At 46.1% G+C, this 19,858-nt stretch overlaps 1 protein-coding gene across 1 annotated transcript in view; it reads right to left on the bottom strand.

Moving 5' to 3' along the window:
- The window catches only part of LOC142492354 (uncharacterized), a 39,776-nt gene that overhangs the window by 7,832 nt on the left and 12,086 nt on the right, over positions 1–19,858 (bottom strand). The window contains exon 2 of the mRNA XM_075595001.1: positions 10,848–10,941. Within this exon, the coding sequence (XP_075451116.1) occupies positions 10,848–10,938 (91 nt within the window). The 5' untranslated portion in view covers positions 10,939–10,941. The remainder of the gene's footprint in view (positions 1–10,847; positions 10,942–19,858) is intronic.

The raw sequence follows: 19,858 nt of genomic DNA, 5'->3' as shown, positions 1-19,858 counted from the left end.
GCAAAGGCTACTATTTCCGCCATGGATGAAAAGCAGAGCCAATCTGATGAAATGGTGGCTACGCTAAAGCGGAAGTATGAGGAGGCATTGAAGCAGATGACAGTCTTCCAGCAAGAGGTTCACACTCTTCGCATAGAGCTGAATGCCTCACAACAGGAGGTCAACAGTGTCCGGATAGAGGTGGACGTATCTCAGAAAGAGGTTCAGACACTCCGCAGAGCACTTGATGCCTCACATCATGAGACCAACAGCTGCCGCACAGACCTGGAAGTTTCCAGAAAGGAACTACACAGTCTCACTGAGGAGCTGGACATTGCTAAAGAAACTACTGTCAATCCTGATACAGATCTCAAAGTCTCTCAGAAAGAGCTTCAGACCCTCAACCTAGAGAAGGAAGTCTCACGCCAGGAGATTGTCATTCTCAAAGCAGATGTGCGTAAATGGAAGGAGGACTGCAAAGAGGCCCTGAAGAATACAGAGACTGAAAAAGGAGAAAATTCAAGATTAAAAAGAGAAAACTTAAAACTGAAAGAAGAAAATTTTCAGTTGACAGAAGAAGTCAAGGAAAAGTTTGAAGCAGAGCACCGACTGCAGAACCAACTGCAAGGTCTGCGTACACACCTCCAGTATGCGGAGGAGAAGCAGCAAACGCTGCAGGAAGAAAAGCTGCAGGCTGCTAAAGAGGTACAAGCGCTGCAGGAAGGTCTGAATACCCAGTACGTCCCCACAGAACAGTATGAGGAGCTAAAGGCCACGCTGCATGTCTTCAGAGCATCATTGGAGGCGGAGCATCGATACCAGGTGACTCTGTATGAGAGGGAGCGTGAGAAGGCTCAGAAACTGGAGCAAGAGCTGGAGAGACAGAGCGACTGTTCCATTCCCTTGAGTCCGCATACCAAGGAGAAAACAGACGCAGCAGCAACCTTAACGACAAAAATTACAGAGCTCCAGAATATGAAGGAGACACTGATACAGACTCAAAGAAAGCAAAGTGCGCAGATAAATTCCCTGAGAAGAGACTTGCAAGACGCACTCAAACAGGTTGAGACTCTGCAGACCAGTAACTTACAGATTCCTCCAATACGGAAAAAGGTATTGGCTCTGCCCAAGCACCAGTATCCCACAGTAACTAATGCCCGTGAGGACATGGGTACAGTGAGAGTTGGGGACTCAACGCACCTTCAAAACAAGATTATGAAGTTTGAGCCACCTAAGAAAGCACTAGCCAAACCTACAGCTGCCCAACAGGCAACAAACAGAGGTAGGAGTGCAGAATCAAAGCCAGACGAATCCTTAGCTGAGGAAGCTGAAAAGATAGGACATTCTCTGGAAAGGGCGGTGGAGGTGCAACTCAGTCCCAAAGAAGCTGAACTGGCGACTCCGTTGTGTGGAGCAGGTGCAGAAAGACCGCTTCAAAGGCGGAAAACTCTAAGGGCTAGTCCTAACTGCTCTACAACTGTTGCCATACAGTTTGTCTACAAAAAGAGGAGTGCCCGACGCAACAGAAATGGAAAAAGTCCTCCTCGAGCGACTGAGGAGTGCTGATCTCAAGCACCTTCGGGAGGAGACAAAAATAAACTGGAGAAAGGGCTCCAATCCCAGCGGGACAGAGGGTTCTCTTCCTCCATCCACTCTCATTCAAGTCACAGAAAGATCTCGAATGAGAGTGGAAGGATGGGCTTTGGCCGTGGTAAGCCCGAGCTTCCCACAAACAGGGGAGGTATGTAACAGGGTACTTATCCCTGTTCACAAATGTGCCTCTAATCCAGCAGTGTGGTAGTTAACTGCTGGTAGGCAATTAACTAACCCCACCTACCTGATTGCTTAGAAAAGCCTGTCTTGTGAGACAGGAAGTGACTCCTTAGCTCACTTGTGAGCTGAACTTTGGAGACAGAGCAGTGGTTCTTGAGTCTCCCAGGAGAGACTGACCAAGAGAACACAGATCTCTGGAGCTGACAAATAAGACTTCTAAACCTGGATGCTGACATTTTCTGTGCACACACGGGTGCGGTTCCAGGAGAGCAGAGAAGCTTACTCTACAGCAGCTAACAGATAAGACTTTCATTCTTAAGAGACTTCTTCTTATATATGCTTATTTCATGCTATGTGTTTTGGGCTGGGAGAAATGCTTGACTAAGGGAGATGTGAATTAATTGCATAGTGTTTCACTAGAAATACTCCCAAGTGAATAGAAGCTTTGTTCCCCCCCCTGTGTTCGGATGGTTTCCTGATGAAAAGGAAAAGGCACAATAAAGCCGTTATAATTTCTCCTTACAAAGTCTCCAGTTGTGTACCTCTGTGAACGTCCGTCTACAATCACGTGAAGCGGTTCAGCCAATGATGGCGAACCGTCTTGACGTCACAGGCAACGCCTCCCGATGTCTCCTGCCTACTGCTGGGAATCTACACTCGGCTTGCTTGCAAGAGTGCAAGCGCTAACTGTGCTGCACAGCTGTAGCACAAGCGATATCTGCACATACTGTTGTAGGAGATAGGGAGGCGTGGCTGACGCCACGGAGCTGGTTCGCTGTGATTGGCTGAACTGCTCACGTCGCGTGGCCGTGACGCTGCTGTCGTTTGAAAAGACACATTTTTTGGTATTTTCAAATCGTGGCCACGCCATCGCGCTCCGTTGTGGGCGCGCACTAGGGGAAGCCTTTAAGGTATCCTGCAATTTGTACTTGAAATTGTACTCATTCCTGAAAACAGAGCCGGACACAATAAATAGATGAGGTTGACTATTTTCCTGGCTTAGCATTTCTGTTCCTCTGTCAGAACAGCGCTTTTACTTTAACGCTTAACGCTCAGCCTCCATGCCGCTTGGGCCATTTTCTTTGGTCCTGGGTGTTCTACTTGTCATTATTTCAGAAATTTGAGACAGTGGGAGATGATGCCAAGACAGATCTAGTGCAATACTCACCAGATGGGGAATCCATATCATCCTTGGCCAGGAAGGTTTTATTGCTACTACCTCATCTCTTATCTTTCTTAGGAACTTTGTCATAGGAGTTATCAGTAGGAAAATACATGTTAGATCCAAGTTCCAATTGAACTTAAAGCATCTATTGACTGGTGAGATAGTGTGACAACCGGGGAGTCACGCCGCCCTCGGCGTGCTCCCCACTCACCTGCAGCTCCGCCGGGTCCTCCCGAGGCACGCAGGCAGCCTCCCTCCAGGACGCCGATTACAGCTCCACGTGGGCGCGCACGCCGGGTTTCCTCTTCTAGTGCCGGTCCTGCGGGCATGCCCGGTCACACAAGTACAGCCACGCGGAGGCGCGGCCACACAGAGTCGCACCAGCCTCTTAAAGGCACAAGACCCCAAACCATTGCTGCAAGCAAATACAGCCTTACTGATGGGCTCTATAGCTCCTCCCCCGGGAGCCCTTCTGGACCTATCCCTGTCGCAGCCTGGCCTATCCACACCCCCCCACCTTGCTACCCTGCCATTGGACCCTCTCACCTATATATGCCCTGCGGTGTCACTAACTCGTCGGCTGAGCATAGAACCAGTTGTTCTCATCACTCTCTGCCTCCCTAGTCCTGTCTTGTCTTGCAGTCTTCCTCGTGTACCGAACTGGCTTCCTCTATGACTCTCCGTACCTCTGGCATCCCGAACTTGGCATACGGCAATACGACTCTCCGCACCTCTGGCACCCCGAACTCGGCTTACGGTAAATGTCTCTCTCTCTAACCCCGGACTTGGCTAACAGTAGCCACTACTATCCGTACCTCTCCTGCCCCGGCCCGGACATTCAGGCCATTCTACTCTCAAGACGTGCCCTCGTGGCTGTTGGTGGCGTTATATCCTATCCCACCTCAGCACCGTGGTCCCGCCTCGTTTGTGGTGAGCACTGCCTGACAGATAGTAGGAGTACTTTGAGCAGAAATGTTCCCCCTTCTTGTTTTGATGTGTTTCCATGAGATCTATTTGGGGTTGTCCACACCGAAGTACGAGCTGTTGGAATACTTGCAAGTTCAGATCCCATTCTCCTGGATGGATGTTGGTTCGGCTTAGAATATCAGCCGTCGTATTGTGGTGTCTGGGACCTGCCAAAAATATACTGTATTTCCTCAATTCTTAAGACGCACCTTTTTTCCCATTTTCACGTCTCAAATCGGGATGCGTCTTGGAAATTATTTTTTTTTTTAAGTGTCTGCTAACGGACACTGCTGGAGTACCGGCAAACCCACTCCTTCTCACTTACCAGGTTTACCGGTGGCAGACGAGGTCCATGTCATTGGAGGAATGAAGCATGCTACGGCGATGGTAGGAGAGGTCCTATGTCTGCAGAGGATAAAGTTAAGTGGAGACTTTAAGACAACGGGCGGCGGCAGCAGGAGAAGACCATCAGACTGGAGCAGGAGGACAGCGGCATTGGAGAACGGCTGGGGAGGAGTGCACTGTAACACCAGAAGTTGACCAGTGTCTGACTTCCGGTGTTACAGGGCGCTCCTCCAAAGCCGTTCTCCTATGCCACTCTCCTCCTGCTACGGTCTCATGGTCTCATGGTCTGATAGTCTTCTCCTGCCGCCCGCTGCCTTAACTTCATTCGTCCGCTGACATGGGACCTGTCCTTCCGCCGCACGCCCGCTGTCAATTTAATTCCTCCGATGACATGGACCTGTCCTGCCGCCGCCGGTAAACCTGGTAAGTGAGAAGTAAATTTCCTCGATTGTAAATGCCAAATTAATAGTGAGTCTTACAATCGAGGAAATCCGGTAGATGAAAAGGTGCTTCTGCCAAAGAAAGAATTGATACAGCTAGAGCTAGAACCTATGCGCTTCTGGGTTTCCCCTCACAACGTATTGCACTGTCGTGAAGTTGTCGGATTCTAGCCTTATATTTATGCCTTGAACTTGGTCTTGAAAGTACAGAGGTTCTCTTTTTTCTTCTTTAAACGCATGTATCTCTGGTAGAGTTGCGAAGAGGTTGCTGTAGGATTTTGGCAAAATTCCTTGCGCCAATGAAGTCCTGTTTGTGCTCCCAAACCAGACTTGCTGGCATCTGGGGTGACAGCAAACGAGGTTTCTTCTTAGATAGAAAATGTGTTCTCCAATTTCTGCGGACTCTCCCATTTAAAATCCCACACTGTTGAGGGATATCTGTGATGATCGAGGGGGGCCAGGCCAGTAATAAAGGGGTTACACCCAGCTGGCAGCCGCTAAATCGTGTTGGGACTGAAGGGGTTAATAATGTGTAAACTGTGTGTAATAACTTGCATTCCCCTTCACCATCTGTATTTGTCCCAGATTGCAGCTGAATTTCCCAGCTGCAATGTGTTTTAAACAGTGTGTCCCCTAAATCATCTTGGGAGGGAAAGGGTTGACTGTATTTGGTGTATAATCCTGTGTTCCCTGCCCTAAAACGCGATTCCTTCACTGGAAAATGTATCTTGGGTTCGCAATAAGATAGCAGCCTAATTTTTGGAGGTAAGCCAGTGCACATATCGGAAAGGCTGCACATAACATATTTCTCCCAATAGAAGGTATAGTTTAGAACCCGTAATACTTTTTGCTATATGTTATAATGAAAGGCCGAATTGACCATATGAGGCTTTTGATGTGTTAAGTGTATGCAAGGGGGGATAATTAGTGGCTTTGTGCAAGCCAGGGATAGTAAAGATGTGATAACCATTTGACTTGTCAGAAGTCACACCTTTAGACAAAGTCCTACTGGTCTAAATGTCACCCCACCCAGATTCACGGTCTCCAGTTATTCTGGGCCCTTTTTACTAAGCAGTGCTACCAAGCTGCTCACTGAGCATGCTCAGTTACCTGGGCTGGCCTTATGACCGTTTCCCACTTTACCTGGCAGGTTTTGATGGGAGGAAGATATCTCACACCAATGGAATTGAGCGAAGGTTAGGTGGAGGGACCACGGTCTATAAAGATGCGTGTAACCCTCATTCCTGTGTTGTTGAATCCTGTGAAGATCTACAGTAGCGGCAGCTTTTATTGCTACTTTTACCGGCGGCACTCCGGGATCTACTCCAGCTGGCGCCCGGTCTAGACCGCGCGCCGCCGCGTGTTCCTCCGCGCACCCCCTCCACTTCACGCGCATTTTAGCCCCCCTTCCCGACCCCGAACCCTGCTCTGCCCCTCTGCTTCCCCGCACCCCCGCTTACCTCACTTTAAACTCCAGGGGTGTCGGGGAAGACGGGCGCGCACGTGACGTCACAGTGACGCCGCGACAAGCCGCGTCACCACGCTTCCCGCACGCATCCTGCCGTGCGGGAAGTGTTAGAATAAAAGCTGCCGGTACAGTAATCCTGAGGAACGAATTGCTACCAGTGTGACCTGGTATTTCGTTCCTGTGATTGCTGTAAGTGTTTTTATCCCATGTTATTCGTTTTACTGTGTGTGTTAGTCTGAAAAGAAATAAACTTACAGTTTAATTGTATCGCTGTCTTGCTACAATCAGTTCCCAGTGATTTTGTGTTCATAAGCTCTGTTCCACCGTGACAATAGCTACATACTCCTTGGTGTAATGACCTTGGATCTGTGTTCCATTGATCCAGCAAATACTTCTGTGGCATTTTGTGGAGTCTGGTCCACTCTATAGCGCTTAGCGTTGAAGCTACTTTCACTAGCAAGATCTTGCAGTCTTCTGGTGGAGACCTGGCTTTACCTTCTTAGCTTTGTGGCTTGTATTGCCAATCGCTTAATTCTGCTATGGGTTAGAGAGACCCTTCCTGGTTCCATTTGGAATCTGACTCCCATGAACATTAGGGACCGAGATGGAATTAAGTAACTCTATGGAAGTTTATTATGCATATGTGCCACTCCAGGAAATGACTTTCTGAATATGCTGTTCTGTATAAGAATATCTTTGCTGAGATTTTAATCAACCGCTCATCTATATAAGGATAGATCTGAATTCCTTCTTTTTTCTGAATTCAGTGACTAGAATAACCAAAACCGTGGTGAAGATTCTGGGAGAGATCGCCCAGCCAAACGGAATGCGGTGTATTGTTAATGTCTTCTGTTTACCGCAAATCTCAAATATTTTTGGTACTCTTGCGCACTTGGTATGTACAGAAATGCATCCTTTTAATCCATTGAAAATAACCTATCCTCGGGCTTTACTTCTTGAAATTGTTCACAGCCTTTGCTTCTTGGAGGAAAATGGATTTCAGGATCTCCAAAACCGATTCTGCCCAGGACAAATTTCAATTGTCCTTTATGGCTTGTGCACACACAGTAGCGAATTGAGGTAAAAAAAAAAAAAAAAAAAAAAACATACAAATAAATTGTCCCAGGCGCTGTGAATAAAGTCCAATGAACCCCAATACCGTGAGCCAATTGGGCAGTCTTTGGTAAGGCTTCCTATGCCAGATAGATGATCCTGATAGTTTGGTGGACAGGCAGGGATGTTGTCTGATCTGATGTTATGATGTTTCTGTAATCATAGAGAAAAAAGACAGCAGGGCACGCACATGGCGTGGTATGGCTTTTCTCAATCACCCCCCTGCCTAGAACCCTGAAATCCTACTTACAGGATGAGGGCTCTCGAGTACAGTTGAGAGAATCTGTGCCTCACGTCTCCATCCCTCACAGCGTCTCACGGATCCACGTGGTCTGGTCTGCAGGGATCCCCTTACTCGGCGTTGATGGTACCAGGAATGGGGTACTCCAGCACTCCCACAGATGATAGCATGCGGGGGGAGGGGGGGTTGGAGACGGGGAAAGATTGTGGAAATAGACCCCTGGCAATGCGATGGGCAGTCCAGTCATCAAACGGGCTCTGCTTTCTCAATCCTTTATAAATGTCAGGGCAGAAGTCATGCATGCTCATACAGGTTTGGAATAGCCTGTTGATTTTTTGTTCCATAGGCTGCTTTTTCAATTTTTGATCACTTTAGGGCTATTCACTTTAATTTGTAATCACTTTTCATTTACATTGTGTAGATTAGCGCTTTTTAGAGGGTTTATAATTGTTTGTTTGTTATTTTTCTGTTCCGTTAACCCCTCAGCAGCGAATTGAGGTAGTCTTCCTTCAACCACACATCTTGGAAAGAATCTCTGTGTAGTGAATTTCTCATCAGGATGATTCCACTCAGTCCCCATTACCAGATAAATTATAGTACTCTCCTTACAGGTACTGCCTATCAGATTCCTCTAACAAAGATTCTCCTCCCCATTCAGGTTTGGGACCTTGATCTCTTCTGGGTCAATTTAGCCATAATGCGAGAGACCATATCCTTCATCCAGGATAGTAGAGTAGAAATCTAGTCAATGGGCCCCTGGCCACAGACTTAAGCACTCTTCGCATAATTTCTTTGCTTCAAGCACTTGCTTACTACAAGCCGCACATATCCTGGCTTATTGCAGGCCGCACATATCCTGTCTTTTTAGCCACCTTCTTCTCACTGACCACAGGCGGTACTGCATCAAAGATAGAGCATATAGAAAACAATCTTCACTCCATTGTTAGTCACACTCTTTTGTATTACAATCCCTTTGCTATCTAAAGACTCACCTAAAAGTCTTGGGCTGTGACCCTTTGCTTATTCAGCTTCTATAATCATTCTGTGCGAAACAGCAGTCTCTTTAGTCCTCAGAAAACGCTTCAGGAAGATCAGGCACCATTAGATGGTGTTGCCCCTTTAAGAACTATGGTGGGGCCCGGACGCATAGTCACATCATGCGTCTGATGCCAGAGCGTCATTGCCGCTTTAGGTGGATTTGTGTTTCTCTGCTTCCTGTTACATAGAAATCGAGACTCTCTTATCCCAGCCATGCATTCCAGCTTGCCTGCGTTCACAGACGGTTCTGCAGTTTTCTGTCTGGTCACAGGGCCAATGGCTATCTGGTCCAGACAGTGCTTCTGCCGGAGCTTCACAAGGAGAGAGGGTGACAATCCCCATGGAAAATAAATACTACTACTTTTCTGTAGGACAGGAAAAAGACTACCTCTGCAGGGTAAGGCTGCGCTTATAGTGCTGGCGACGGCGACGCGAACGATGACGTCACCCGTCGCCACCAGCGAAAGTTATAATTTGTTTTTTAGTGACTGTCGCCAGTGAAGTCACTAAAGGGGGCGGGCCGCACAATTTGATTGGTTTAGAGACAGTCACATGTTTCGACTGTCTCTAAAAAAAATCAAATTTAGCCGGCTTCCAAATTTTCAGTCGCGACTTCGTTCCGTCGCGCTTACTATAAGCGCTTCATTTGTTTTGGAGCTCCGTTGCAAGGCACTATAAGCGAAGCCTTAGGGAGGGTCTTATAAACCATCTCCCTGATGAAGGAGGAGTTAATACCAATGTCACGTGGGGAAAAAGAAAAACATCTCCATACCACCAAATCAAATATTTCCTGCTATAGTGGATACGTGGATCCTTGTTTAAATAGATTCGTCAACAGCGACAACAAGCAGTATTCTTTTGCCAAGTTTATGAGATCCGCAAACCCGTGCCTCATGGCCAGACCGATGCAATCAAAATTGCTTTTGACCGGTCCTCTCTTATTTTCTTTAAATATGTCATGAATAAATAAACAGTGGAATAAAAAAAAATTCTGTAACGATTCCCATTCTCTTGGATGCAAAATTTTCCTGCTGAGGAAGTAGTCTTCAATATCGATGGCTTCAGTTACCGATGTAGCCAGCATTATTATCTCAGTAACGGCATTAATGCCCCTGCGTAATATTTACGCTTAATTCCATGTGGACGGAGGTAATGACGCTCGCTATATCTGTATCTGTGTAAAGTGGAGACCCATGTCCATACTTCTATGCTTATTAACTTCCGGTTTGTGGGAAGTGAGCAGCAGCTAGGAAGGGCATAAAATCCTAGCATTTATAAAGAAAGCCGCTTCCACACAAGAGGGCTGGATCCTGGGCTCAGATCATGCAAGCCAAAGAATAATTACGTTGGCTGAATCAGGCCTCAGGCATGGTCAGCACTTAGGTGCTGACCCGTGCTGAGGCGCGCTGCTGCTCGACAGTGAGCCCCTGCAGCCGCAATGAGAGCGGCTTTAGCAGGGGCTCGCGCACGCTTCCGCAAGCGTGCGGAAGCGTAGGTCTTATACAATTTTTAGTTTCTGCGCTCGCCGGAGTGTAGGGCCGGTTACGTGAGCGGTTCGCCCAATGAGGGCGAACCAGCTCCGTGACGTCCCAGCCCTCCCCCCCCCCGACACCGCGCGGTCTAAGGCCAGGGCTTTCCCTCAGCGCGCCTCCGCCCGGCTGGATTCACCCTGGACGCAGGCTCAGGCATCAGCCCCCTTCTATCCTGCTTCTCCCATCTAGCTCTGCAGTAAGGCGTGGCGCTTGCAAGGGTTTCATAAAGGTAGTCCGGACATGCAATTAAAAAAAAATCTGTCATAACACTCCTACCATAAAACAACTTACATCCTCCTACAAACTATAATAGTAAAACAAAAGTGACAGTTCTGAGGAATAGAGAGCAGTTTATGGAGGGGACCTGGAAGATATTTTGCTCCATCTCCAATACCCATTTGTTATGGATGCCTTGGGAACGTGGAAGAAAAAGCACTTAAAATAATATATATATATATTGTATAACGAATACTCCAGTTATGAAAATAAAATTTCCACCACGAAGAAAACTGCAAACATTTCAGTAATCAGTAAAAAGAGAGAAAATCTAAACATTTGAAGGGCTGACTAGAAGTAATGAGGTTATACTGTAGGAAAAATTGACTCCAATAATGTTAACACAACTTCAAGTAGAGGTGAGGCATAGGCGAGTAGTTACTTACTAACTTTGCCCAGGCACCTCATAATAAGTGGACACTATTCATGTTACGAACGGTCACCCACTGCCACGATGGGATCCTGGCAAAAAGCATGTGTGCTCATAACTGAATTTGACAGAAATACGAACCTGCTCCGCGCTGCACTTCAAAATCTACAGAAGACAATTGAACGCCAGCTGACTGTCTTAGAGAGTAGCGTGTTTGTGGTCTGGCTGCCATTCTCTGAAAAGAATAAGATATTTTAACAGTCAAAAATTACAATTTACGACTTCCGTTTATGGCGCATGGGCGGTACGGTCGCACTGCACTCAGCTCTGCTGGTCCGTGGGGAGAACGGAGGTACAGCAACATAACCAGACCGAAAAGCCCTAGAAAAAATATCAGCCCGGACCCCCACAGTAAGAGGCAATTGATTTATGGAAAAATACCTCGCTAAGACCCGTCGGATGGCGCCAAAAGTGCAGCAGGAAATGAGGGACGAGACCCATAAAGGACCCAAGTACTCAGATGTCTGACTGTTACAAAGCTGAATGACCCAACAACGGTGAACTCACACCACAAGCATACATTGCTCGGGGGAAAAAAAAAAAGAAACAGAGACACTCTTCCTACTAACAAACATACATATCTCGGACTCGATGTGAAACATTGATTAAACCAGGAGGGGGGGGGGGGATGAAAGGATGAGCAAGCGAGGGGGGACAAATGCTGCCTCAGGATAAGAGATGGGGGAAGAGGGGGAGGAGGGGAAGAGATATACATGAAGAAGGAAATGGAGAGGGAGGGGGCAAGGGAAAGGGAGGGAGGGAAGAGAGAAGTTGAGGGGAAGAGAAGAAGAAAGGGGAGGGGGGAGAGAGGGGAGGAGGGGGGAGTGAGGGGAGGATGGGGGAGAGAGGGGAGGAGGGGGGAGAAAGGGAAAATAAGGGCAAATGTATATCCGTATTAGTATGCTAATATCATGCACTAACCCAACTGTGTTTTCTTATTGTTTTATACTTCCAATGTGCTCCCTGTATTGCAACTGAAGTGGAGCAATATAGATAGAACAAGCTGAGACAAGGACAGCTACCAGATAGAAACAGAAACCACAACAGCAAGAAAAAGACCGATCCCCAATGGGGACAGAGACAAGAAACTATGCTTCTGACAAGAGGTACACAGATATTCACCAACACACAAACATAAAGAATGGGACCAAGACACCAAGACAACAGTTGGGGAGGGTGTAAACCCAAATTACATAGCACTCACAACATTATCAGGAAGTTCACTGGGTCAAGCAAAAGAGACACCAAGATAACTTAACAGACAAACAAATTCATTAATAAATAAGGTCAGAACATCTGAGGGGCAAGTAAAAAGAAATATAAAAGTAATATAGAGAATTGCTAGGGAACAAAATATCCCCCAGCAGGGACGCGGAGGATAAAGCGCACACACAAGGAGATACACCTGATATACATACAGGAAGTCAGAAAGTACACCTCTGGAAAAAAGTGAAGTCCAGAAAAGATAAGCAAGTTAAAAGTTAAAAAAGTTAGAAGTTATAATTTAGCAATTAGCGGCAGAGATCATGTTGACAAGCCAGTTTCAAAAAAAAAAAAAAAAAAAAGTGTTGGAAACAAACAGAAAGGAGTAAAATTCCCCAGAATACAATAATCAACAAGAACCATGAAAGAGATAAAGAACACATACACAGAATGTACCGAAAGCACGCATATATAAAATGCACACACGAATAATAACATGGAATGTCAAGGCACTCAACAATCTCATAAAACGCAAAAAAGTACTAAATTACTTAAAAAAACAAAAGCAGATATAGCATTTCTACAGGAAACGCATTTAGACTCAAAAGAAAGTAGTAAACTCCAAAGAGATTGAGTAGGACACAGTATATTTTCCCCGGTTATAGGAAAGAAAGCGGGAGTAGCTATACTTAGGCCCGTTCTATACAGGTTGCGGCCGTGCGTGCCTATGCGAACGCGCATGCACGTGCCGCATGCTTTTTGTATGTATACTGTGAGAGCTGTGAAGGTACAGTGTTTGTGTGTTTATGTGTGTATGTATGTGTATGTATGTGTAATTTATTATTTATTAAAAAAAAAAACATTGGTAAAAATAAAATATTTATTAAATTTGTGTAGACACACAAATACATAGACACATACACACACACACACACACACACATGCATACATATATACACACACACATATACATACATTCAGCGCCGGTAGCGGCGCAAAAAGATGATTTTCCCCGTCTTCGCCGCTGTCTGTCGGCTCCCCGCTCCCTGCCGTGCGCGCGCGGCGCCATTATAGAAAGGCTGACTCACTTCAGCCAACTAAAATTCCGCGCGCGCCCGGCACTATAAAACAGCCCTTATAAATAAAAACCTCCCCCTAGAAATAATGAACACAGAGGGAGACAATGAGGGAAGATTTATAGAGGCGAGGCGAGGCGGAGGTCAGGAGTGGGGGAACAGACTACCTCCTAGGTAACGTATATGGACCAAATGACCACAAGTCTGAGTTCTTTCAGGAGATAATAAACAAGATACTGAAATATAAACACAGGAATATTGTCCTGGGAGGCGACTGGAATGCAGTTCCAAGATATGTTCTTGGACAGATCAAGCCACAAAGAAAGCACTCCCAAAGATAATATCCAAACCAAAAACATGAAACTGATTAAAACAGCAATAGGGGTAGTGGATGGATGGAGAACACTTAACCCATTGGAGAGGGACTTCTCTTCCTACTCCAATGTACATAACTCATTTTGAAGAACTGATGCAATCCTTTTAACACCTAACCTACTTGACAAAATAGAGAACATAGAAATGGGAGAGATAATTATCTTCGATCATGCGATGGTACGACTAGATCTAGACATGGGATTAGGTAGAACAAGCCCGAACACCTGGAGATTTTGTAAATTACCTAAAGGGAGTCTTGGAAATATTCAAGAATACAAACCAGGAACATAAGGCGAACCCCATACTTTTTTTGGGAAACATCGAAAGCAGTGATTAGGGTAGACATCGTGGCATTTGTCTCTAGAAGGAAGAAACAGTCAACCCAGGAGTTCTGCAAAGCAAGTAAAGAACTTAGCAAGGCATTTAGAGAATTCAAAACAGACTCAACATCTCAAAATAAAGAAAGATATAACCAGAAAAAATCTATATGTGGCTAGAGAAAAAAGAACTGGGAAAAAGATCAATAAGAGAAGCCAAATTTTCAGACATGGGAACAAGACGGGAAGGCTCCTGGGAAATCTTATGAGAAACCACAGGTCATCTAAACCCATTACTAGAATATATGATAGGACAGAAATAACCGCAGAGGCAAAAAAAATAAATGGGGTGTTCAAAGAATACTATAGCACATTATATAAAGAAGGAGAGGTAAATATAGAAGCTAGAGAAACTTTCTTTAAAAACCATTAGGATACCTAAAATAAGCCAGGAAGACATAGATAGACTAAACTCCCCTATTACCCAAAAAGATAAAGGACACAATCCAAAATCTTAAAAGTTGTAAGGCCCCAGGCCCGGACGGGATGTCAAGGGAATATTATAAAATTCTGAAAGAGGAACTGATAGAACCGTTACAACAAATATATCACAAGGCACTCAACTAAGCTACATTCATGCAAACAAGCGAAATGGCCCATACAGTATTATGATAATACACAAACAGGTGAAAGATCCTCTGAGACCAGAATCGTATAGACCAATCTCCCTGACTAACCAGGACGCCAAAATATTTACCAAAATCATGGCAGATAGGTTAGCGAACATTCTCCCGTCCTTGATACATCCTGATCATTCGGGATTTGTCAAAGGACGGTCCGCGGTTAAAAATATCAGAAAAGTCCTAGCAGCAATAGAATGGGTCCGACTACACAACATAGGGAATACAGCCCTAGTGACTATTGATGCTGAAAAGGCATTTGACAACATAATGTGGAATCATGTGTTCTTCGTGCTAGATACATTTGGACTAAGGGGAAAGTTTAGCAACATGATAAAGGCAATGTACAATACCCCAAAGGCTAGAATAATAGCAGCAGGGCATCTATCAGACCCATTCCAATTATATAGAGGGACACGACAAGGGTGCCCGTTGTCACCCCTGCTTTTCAACCTAGCAATAGAACCCCTGGCAATCTACCTGAGACAAATGGAGGAATTTAAGGGAATCATGATAAATAAAACAGAAATGAAACAATCAATGTTTGCAGACGATATACTAATGTTTATTACCAACCCAGATGAATCAATCAAAAAGATACTGCAACAAATAGAGACATTCGGGTAGTTTGTCGGATTTAAAATAAATATATCTGAGACAGAAATTATGTCATTAAAGAACCCCCCGCCACAAAAGAACCATACAACTTCCCAGTAAATGTAACGAAAAAGCCCATTAGGTACCTGGGGATAATGCTGGAGGCAGACATTTCCAGACTATACGACAACAATTTCAAACCAATCATAAAAAGAATAGTGAGAGAACTAAAAAACTGGACAGCATTATCCCTATCACTCTTCGGGAGGGCAAGCGCGATCAAAATGATATCGTTTGCCAGACTCCTATATCCCATGCAGACCCTTCCCATGGTCCTAAGCATGTGGATGTAACCGAAGTAAACAGAGCAATGACAAAATTCCTGTGGGGAAATAAAAGCAGAATAGCTTTAAAAAAAAACTACAGCTACCAAAAGAAATGGGAGGCATCAATCTACTGAATATCAGGAACAAAAATATAGCAAGCGTAATGAGGCATGTAGGAGACTGGATAAAAGAGACTAACCATTACTCCTCCCCAGAACTAGAAAAAGAGTTCTCACCAGAAACCTCCCTGAGAGAGCTAATACACACAAAATGGAGAGACATCCCAGTAACCCAAAGAAACAATATTCTAATCAGACACCATAACAACGTGGAAAACGGTTAGGAAAAAAATTGACGTTTCCTACACAATCTCAAGATATATACAAATTCAAGACAATCCCAAAGTTATACCAGGATATACCCAACCATCATTTCAAGTCTGAAAAAAAAAAAAGGAATCAAGTGCCTAGAACATATGATCAACACAGAAAAACAGGGATACATGACATTCCAAAAGTTTGCACAAAAATGGGACATTCCCCAAAATGTAATGCACGCCTTTTCACACACACACACACACAGCTAATTCGCTTTTGCAAAAAATTGAAAAACCACAAGACAACAGTACTAAAAAAAGAACAAAATAGATGAATACTGTACTTCAACTTGAAAGAGCAGGAAAAAAGCAAACTGTCAGAATTATGCAATATCATAAGAGACCAGGATATACTTCCCAGAAATACAAAGCATGGACCAACTAATAAAGGGCATAAGAAGGGTACACAAGATTATACCATCAGAGACATGGAGGGGAATGCAATACAAAATAACACATAGGGCCTACATAGCATACGTAAGACAGATAAAGATAAGGACAGAGGACACTACGTTCTGTCCCAAATGCAAGACACCTAAAGCAGACCTTGTATTGTATGGCTTTATTTATATAGCGCCAAAAGTGTACTCAGCGCTTCACAAAGAATACAGTACAGGGAATTAAAATACATTAAGCGCAGCAAAATCAGGCAATAGGAAAGGAAATCCCTGCCCCTAAGAGCTTACAATCTAAGAGGTTTGAGGGGAAAGTTACAGAGACAGCAGGTGAGGGAATAAGTACTGTATATGGCAGCGCTCGGCCACAATGGGTGGTACAGTAGGAGTGACTGTGTGTGGGACAGTAACCATGAGTGCAGGATGTTGGGATGCTTAACTTGTGGGGTGAGTTTTAAGGTTAGTCAGTATTAAATCAGAAGGTTAACACAATTTACAGGGGAAGAGATGGCAAGGAGGCATGGGTGAGCTCAGGTGTATGTCTTAGTTCAGGCTTAGGGGAGATCTGTAAGGAGGCAGGAGTCACGCCGCCCACGGCGTGCTCCTCACTCATCCGCGGCTCTGTCTGGGGCTCCCGCGGCTCGCATGGATGTCTCCTTCATGGCGCCGAGCTCCGGTCCTCTCATGCGCGCGCGCGTCAGGTCTCCTCTTCTGCCCTCGGTTCAGGGCGTGGGACCGCGCACGCATCCACAGGCGCTGCCACACGGAGGCGCGGCCACAGGGGCGCACCAACCTTTTAAAGACACAGTACCCTTTTCCAATGCCACAATACAACTCACCAATTCTTCTAGGATTTATAGCTCCTCCTCCAGGAACTCATTTAGACCTATCCCTGTCTCAGCCTGGCCCATTCACACACCCCCACCTTGCTACTCGGCCATTGGTTCCTCGTACCTACATATACCCTCCAGTTTCATTAACTCGTCGGCTGAGCATAGAACCAGTTGTTCTCATCACTCTCTGCCTCCCTAGTTCTGTTTCACAGATGTCCTCGTGTACCGGACTGGCTTCTGCTACGTCTTCCTGCACCTCTGGCATCCCGAACTCGGCATACGGCATCACGACTCTCCTCATCTCTGGCATCCTGATTCTGGCTTACGGTAAAAGACAACGTCTCTCTCTCTAACCCTGGACTTGGCTACCGCACCCTCTACCATCCGTACCTCTCCTACCCCGATCCCGGAAACCCAGACCAGTCTTCAATCAAGACGTGTCCTTGTGGCTGTGGGTGGCGTAATAACATTTCCCACCTCAGCACCGCGGTCCCGTCTCGTTTGTGGTGAGCACATCCTGACATTATGCTCAGCCCCACAAAGATGGACACTGCTGAGGTGGAGCGCACTATTAATGCCCATACTGCACCTTTTACCAGGCTAGAGACTTATCTGGGACAAGTGGATAGACGGACGGATACGTTGCAGCAAAGTGTTAACTCCCTTACGGTTCAAGTTCGAGCTCTCACTCGGCAACTTTCACCCGGAGCTTCCCCTGCAACTACCTTTCCTACTCCTCCGTTTGCCCTGGAACCTCGTATTCCTCCTCCCAAACACTATGCTGGGGATCCTCAAGGATGTAGGGGCTTCCTTAACCAATGCCTCATCCAATTTTGTCTCTCTCCCTCTCGTTTTGTCTCTTCTATCTCCAGGGTCGGCTATATCCTGTCTCTTCTCACCGATCAGGCACTGGCATGGGCTTCTCCCATCTGGGAACAACAAGGGCCTCTCACACAGGACATCGATCTCTTCGTCGAGGAGTTCCGAAGAGTTTTCGATGGCACGGAAATTAACGGCAGCTTCGGCTCTTCATCACATAACCCAGGGAGATCGTACCGTCGCCGGGTATGCCGTGGAGTTCCGCACTCTTGCTGGTGAGACGGGTTGGAATAATGAAGCACTATCTTCTGCGTTTTGGCAGGCTCTGTCGGAGTCCCTGAAGAATGAGCTCGCTGCGCGGGACCGTCCTACTGATTTAGAGGAGTTAATCGCCCTGGCGGTTCGAGTAGATCAGCGTCTACAGGAACGGAGATACGAACGTTCTCGTTACCGACAACGGGTGTCAAGAAACCTTGCTCCTTCCTTCATTCCTCCGTTACCTCCTCCTGAGAACATTCCGGAACCAATGCAGTTGGGGGGCAACAAGCTGTCTCCTGCCGAGAAACAACGTCGGCGCAATGCCGGCCTCTGCATGTACTGTGGCAACTCCAGTCACACGTTACCCCAGTGTCCTCACAAGCCAGGAAACGCCAACTCCCAATGAAATCCCGGAGAGTTTCGTTGGGAATTCTTACCCTTTCTCCTATTGTCAGGGACATACTCCCCACCAGGATAATGTTGCCTATAACACTGTCTGGAGAGGGGTTTCACGCTCAAGCGCGAGTGTTCATTGATTCCGGGTCCGCTGGTAACTTCATCGATGAGACTTTCGCTAGGGGAAACAATATTTCACTTATCACCAAGAAGACGCCAGTAGGTCTGGAGGCCATTGACGGTCGACCTCTACAACCGGCATTTATCACGCTACAGACGGTGCCTCTCCTACTGCAGTTCATCGATCTCCATACGGAGTTCCTTACTCTCGATGTGATCCACTCTCCCTCTGCTGAGCTAATTGTGGGTCTTCCTTGGCTTCAGCTCCATAATCCTCGCATCGACTGGACGGATCGGGAACCCATTCAGTGGGCCACCTCGTGTGCCAAAACCTGTATCAGGATTTCCCAGAGGATTGGTGGGTTGTCTACCCTGCCAGAGAAGATCGACTCTCTACCTTCTGTGTACTGGGAATTCCGTGATGTGTTCGACAAGGCACGTTCCGAGATACTACCTCCGCACCGTTCTTTCGATTGTCCCATTGATCTACTTCCTGGAGCACCTCTTCCTAGAGGACAATCCTATCCGCTCTCTCTCCCAGAGACGAAAGCCATGAGCACCTACATCGCTGAGAATTTAGAAAGGGGTTTCATCAGAAAATCTTCCTCTCCAGTTGGTGCAGGCTTCTTCTTCGTCAAAAAGAAGGACGGTTCTCTCCGTCCATGTATTGACTACCGGGGTTTGAATAACATCACGCGCAAGAATCGCTACCCTCTGCCCTTGATTCCGGAATTATTTGACCGTCTCCAGGGAGCTACTATCTTTTCTAAATTGGATCTGAGAGGTGCCTACAATTTAGTAAGGATACAAGAGGGAGACGAGTGGAAGACTGCTTTTAACACCCATGACGGCCACTACGAATACCTGGTGATGCCGTTCGGCCTGTGCAACGCACCAGCAGTTTTCCAGGATTTTGTCAACGAGATTTTTCGGGACATTCTTAACAAATTTCTTATTGTTTACCTAGATGACATCCTTATTTTTTCCCAATCCACTCAAGAACACATCAAACACGTTCAACAGGTGTTGTTACGCCTTCGGGAGAACCATCTCTTTGCGAAATTGGAGAAATGTCAGTTCCATCTCAAATCAGTGGCGTTTTTGGGTTACGTTATTTCTGATTCTGGTTTCAATATGGATCCAGAGAAACTTAAGGCGATTTTGGACTGGCCTCGCCCGACCACTCTCAAAGCCGTGCAACGCTTCCTGGGTTTTGCAAACTATTATCGACGTTTCATCCGCAATTTTTCCTCTACAGTATCTCCCATAACTGCTCTCACTAAGAAAGGTGCAGATCCATCATCATGGTCTGAAACCGCAA

Source organism: Ascaphus truei, chromosome 4 (assembly GCF_040206685.1).
Source record: "Ascaphus truei isolate aAscTru1 chromosome 4, aAscTru1.hap1, whole genome shotgun sequence".
Classification (NCBI taxonomy): Eukaryota; Metazoa; Chordata; class Amphibia; order Anura; family Ascaphidae; genus Ascaphus; species Ascaphus truei.
The sequence above is the reverse complement of the archived record's forward strand: the minus strand, read 5'-3'. Positions and strand labels throughout refer to the sequence as shown.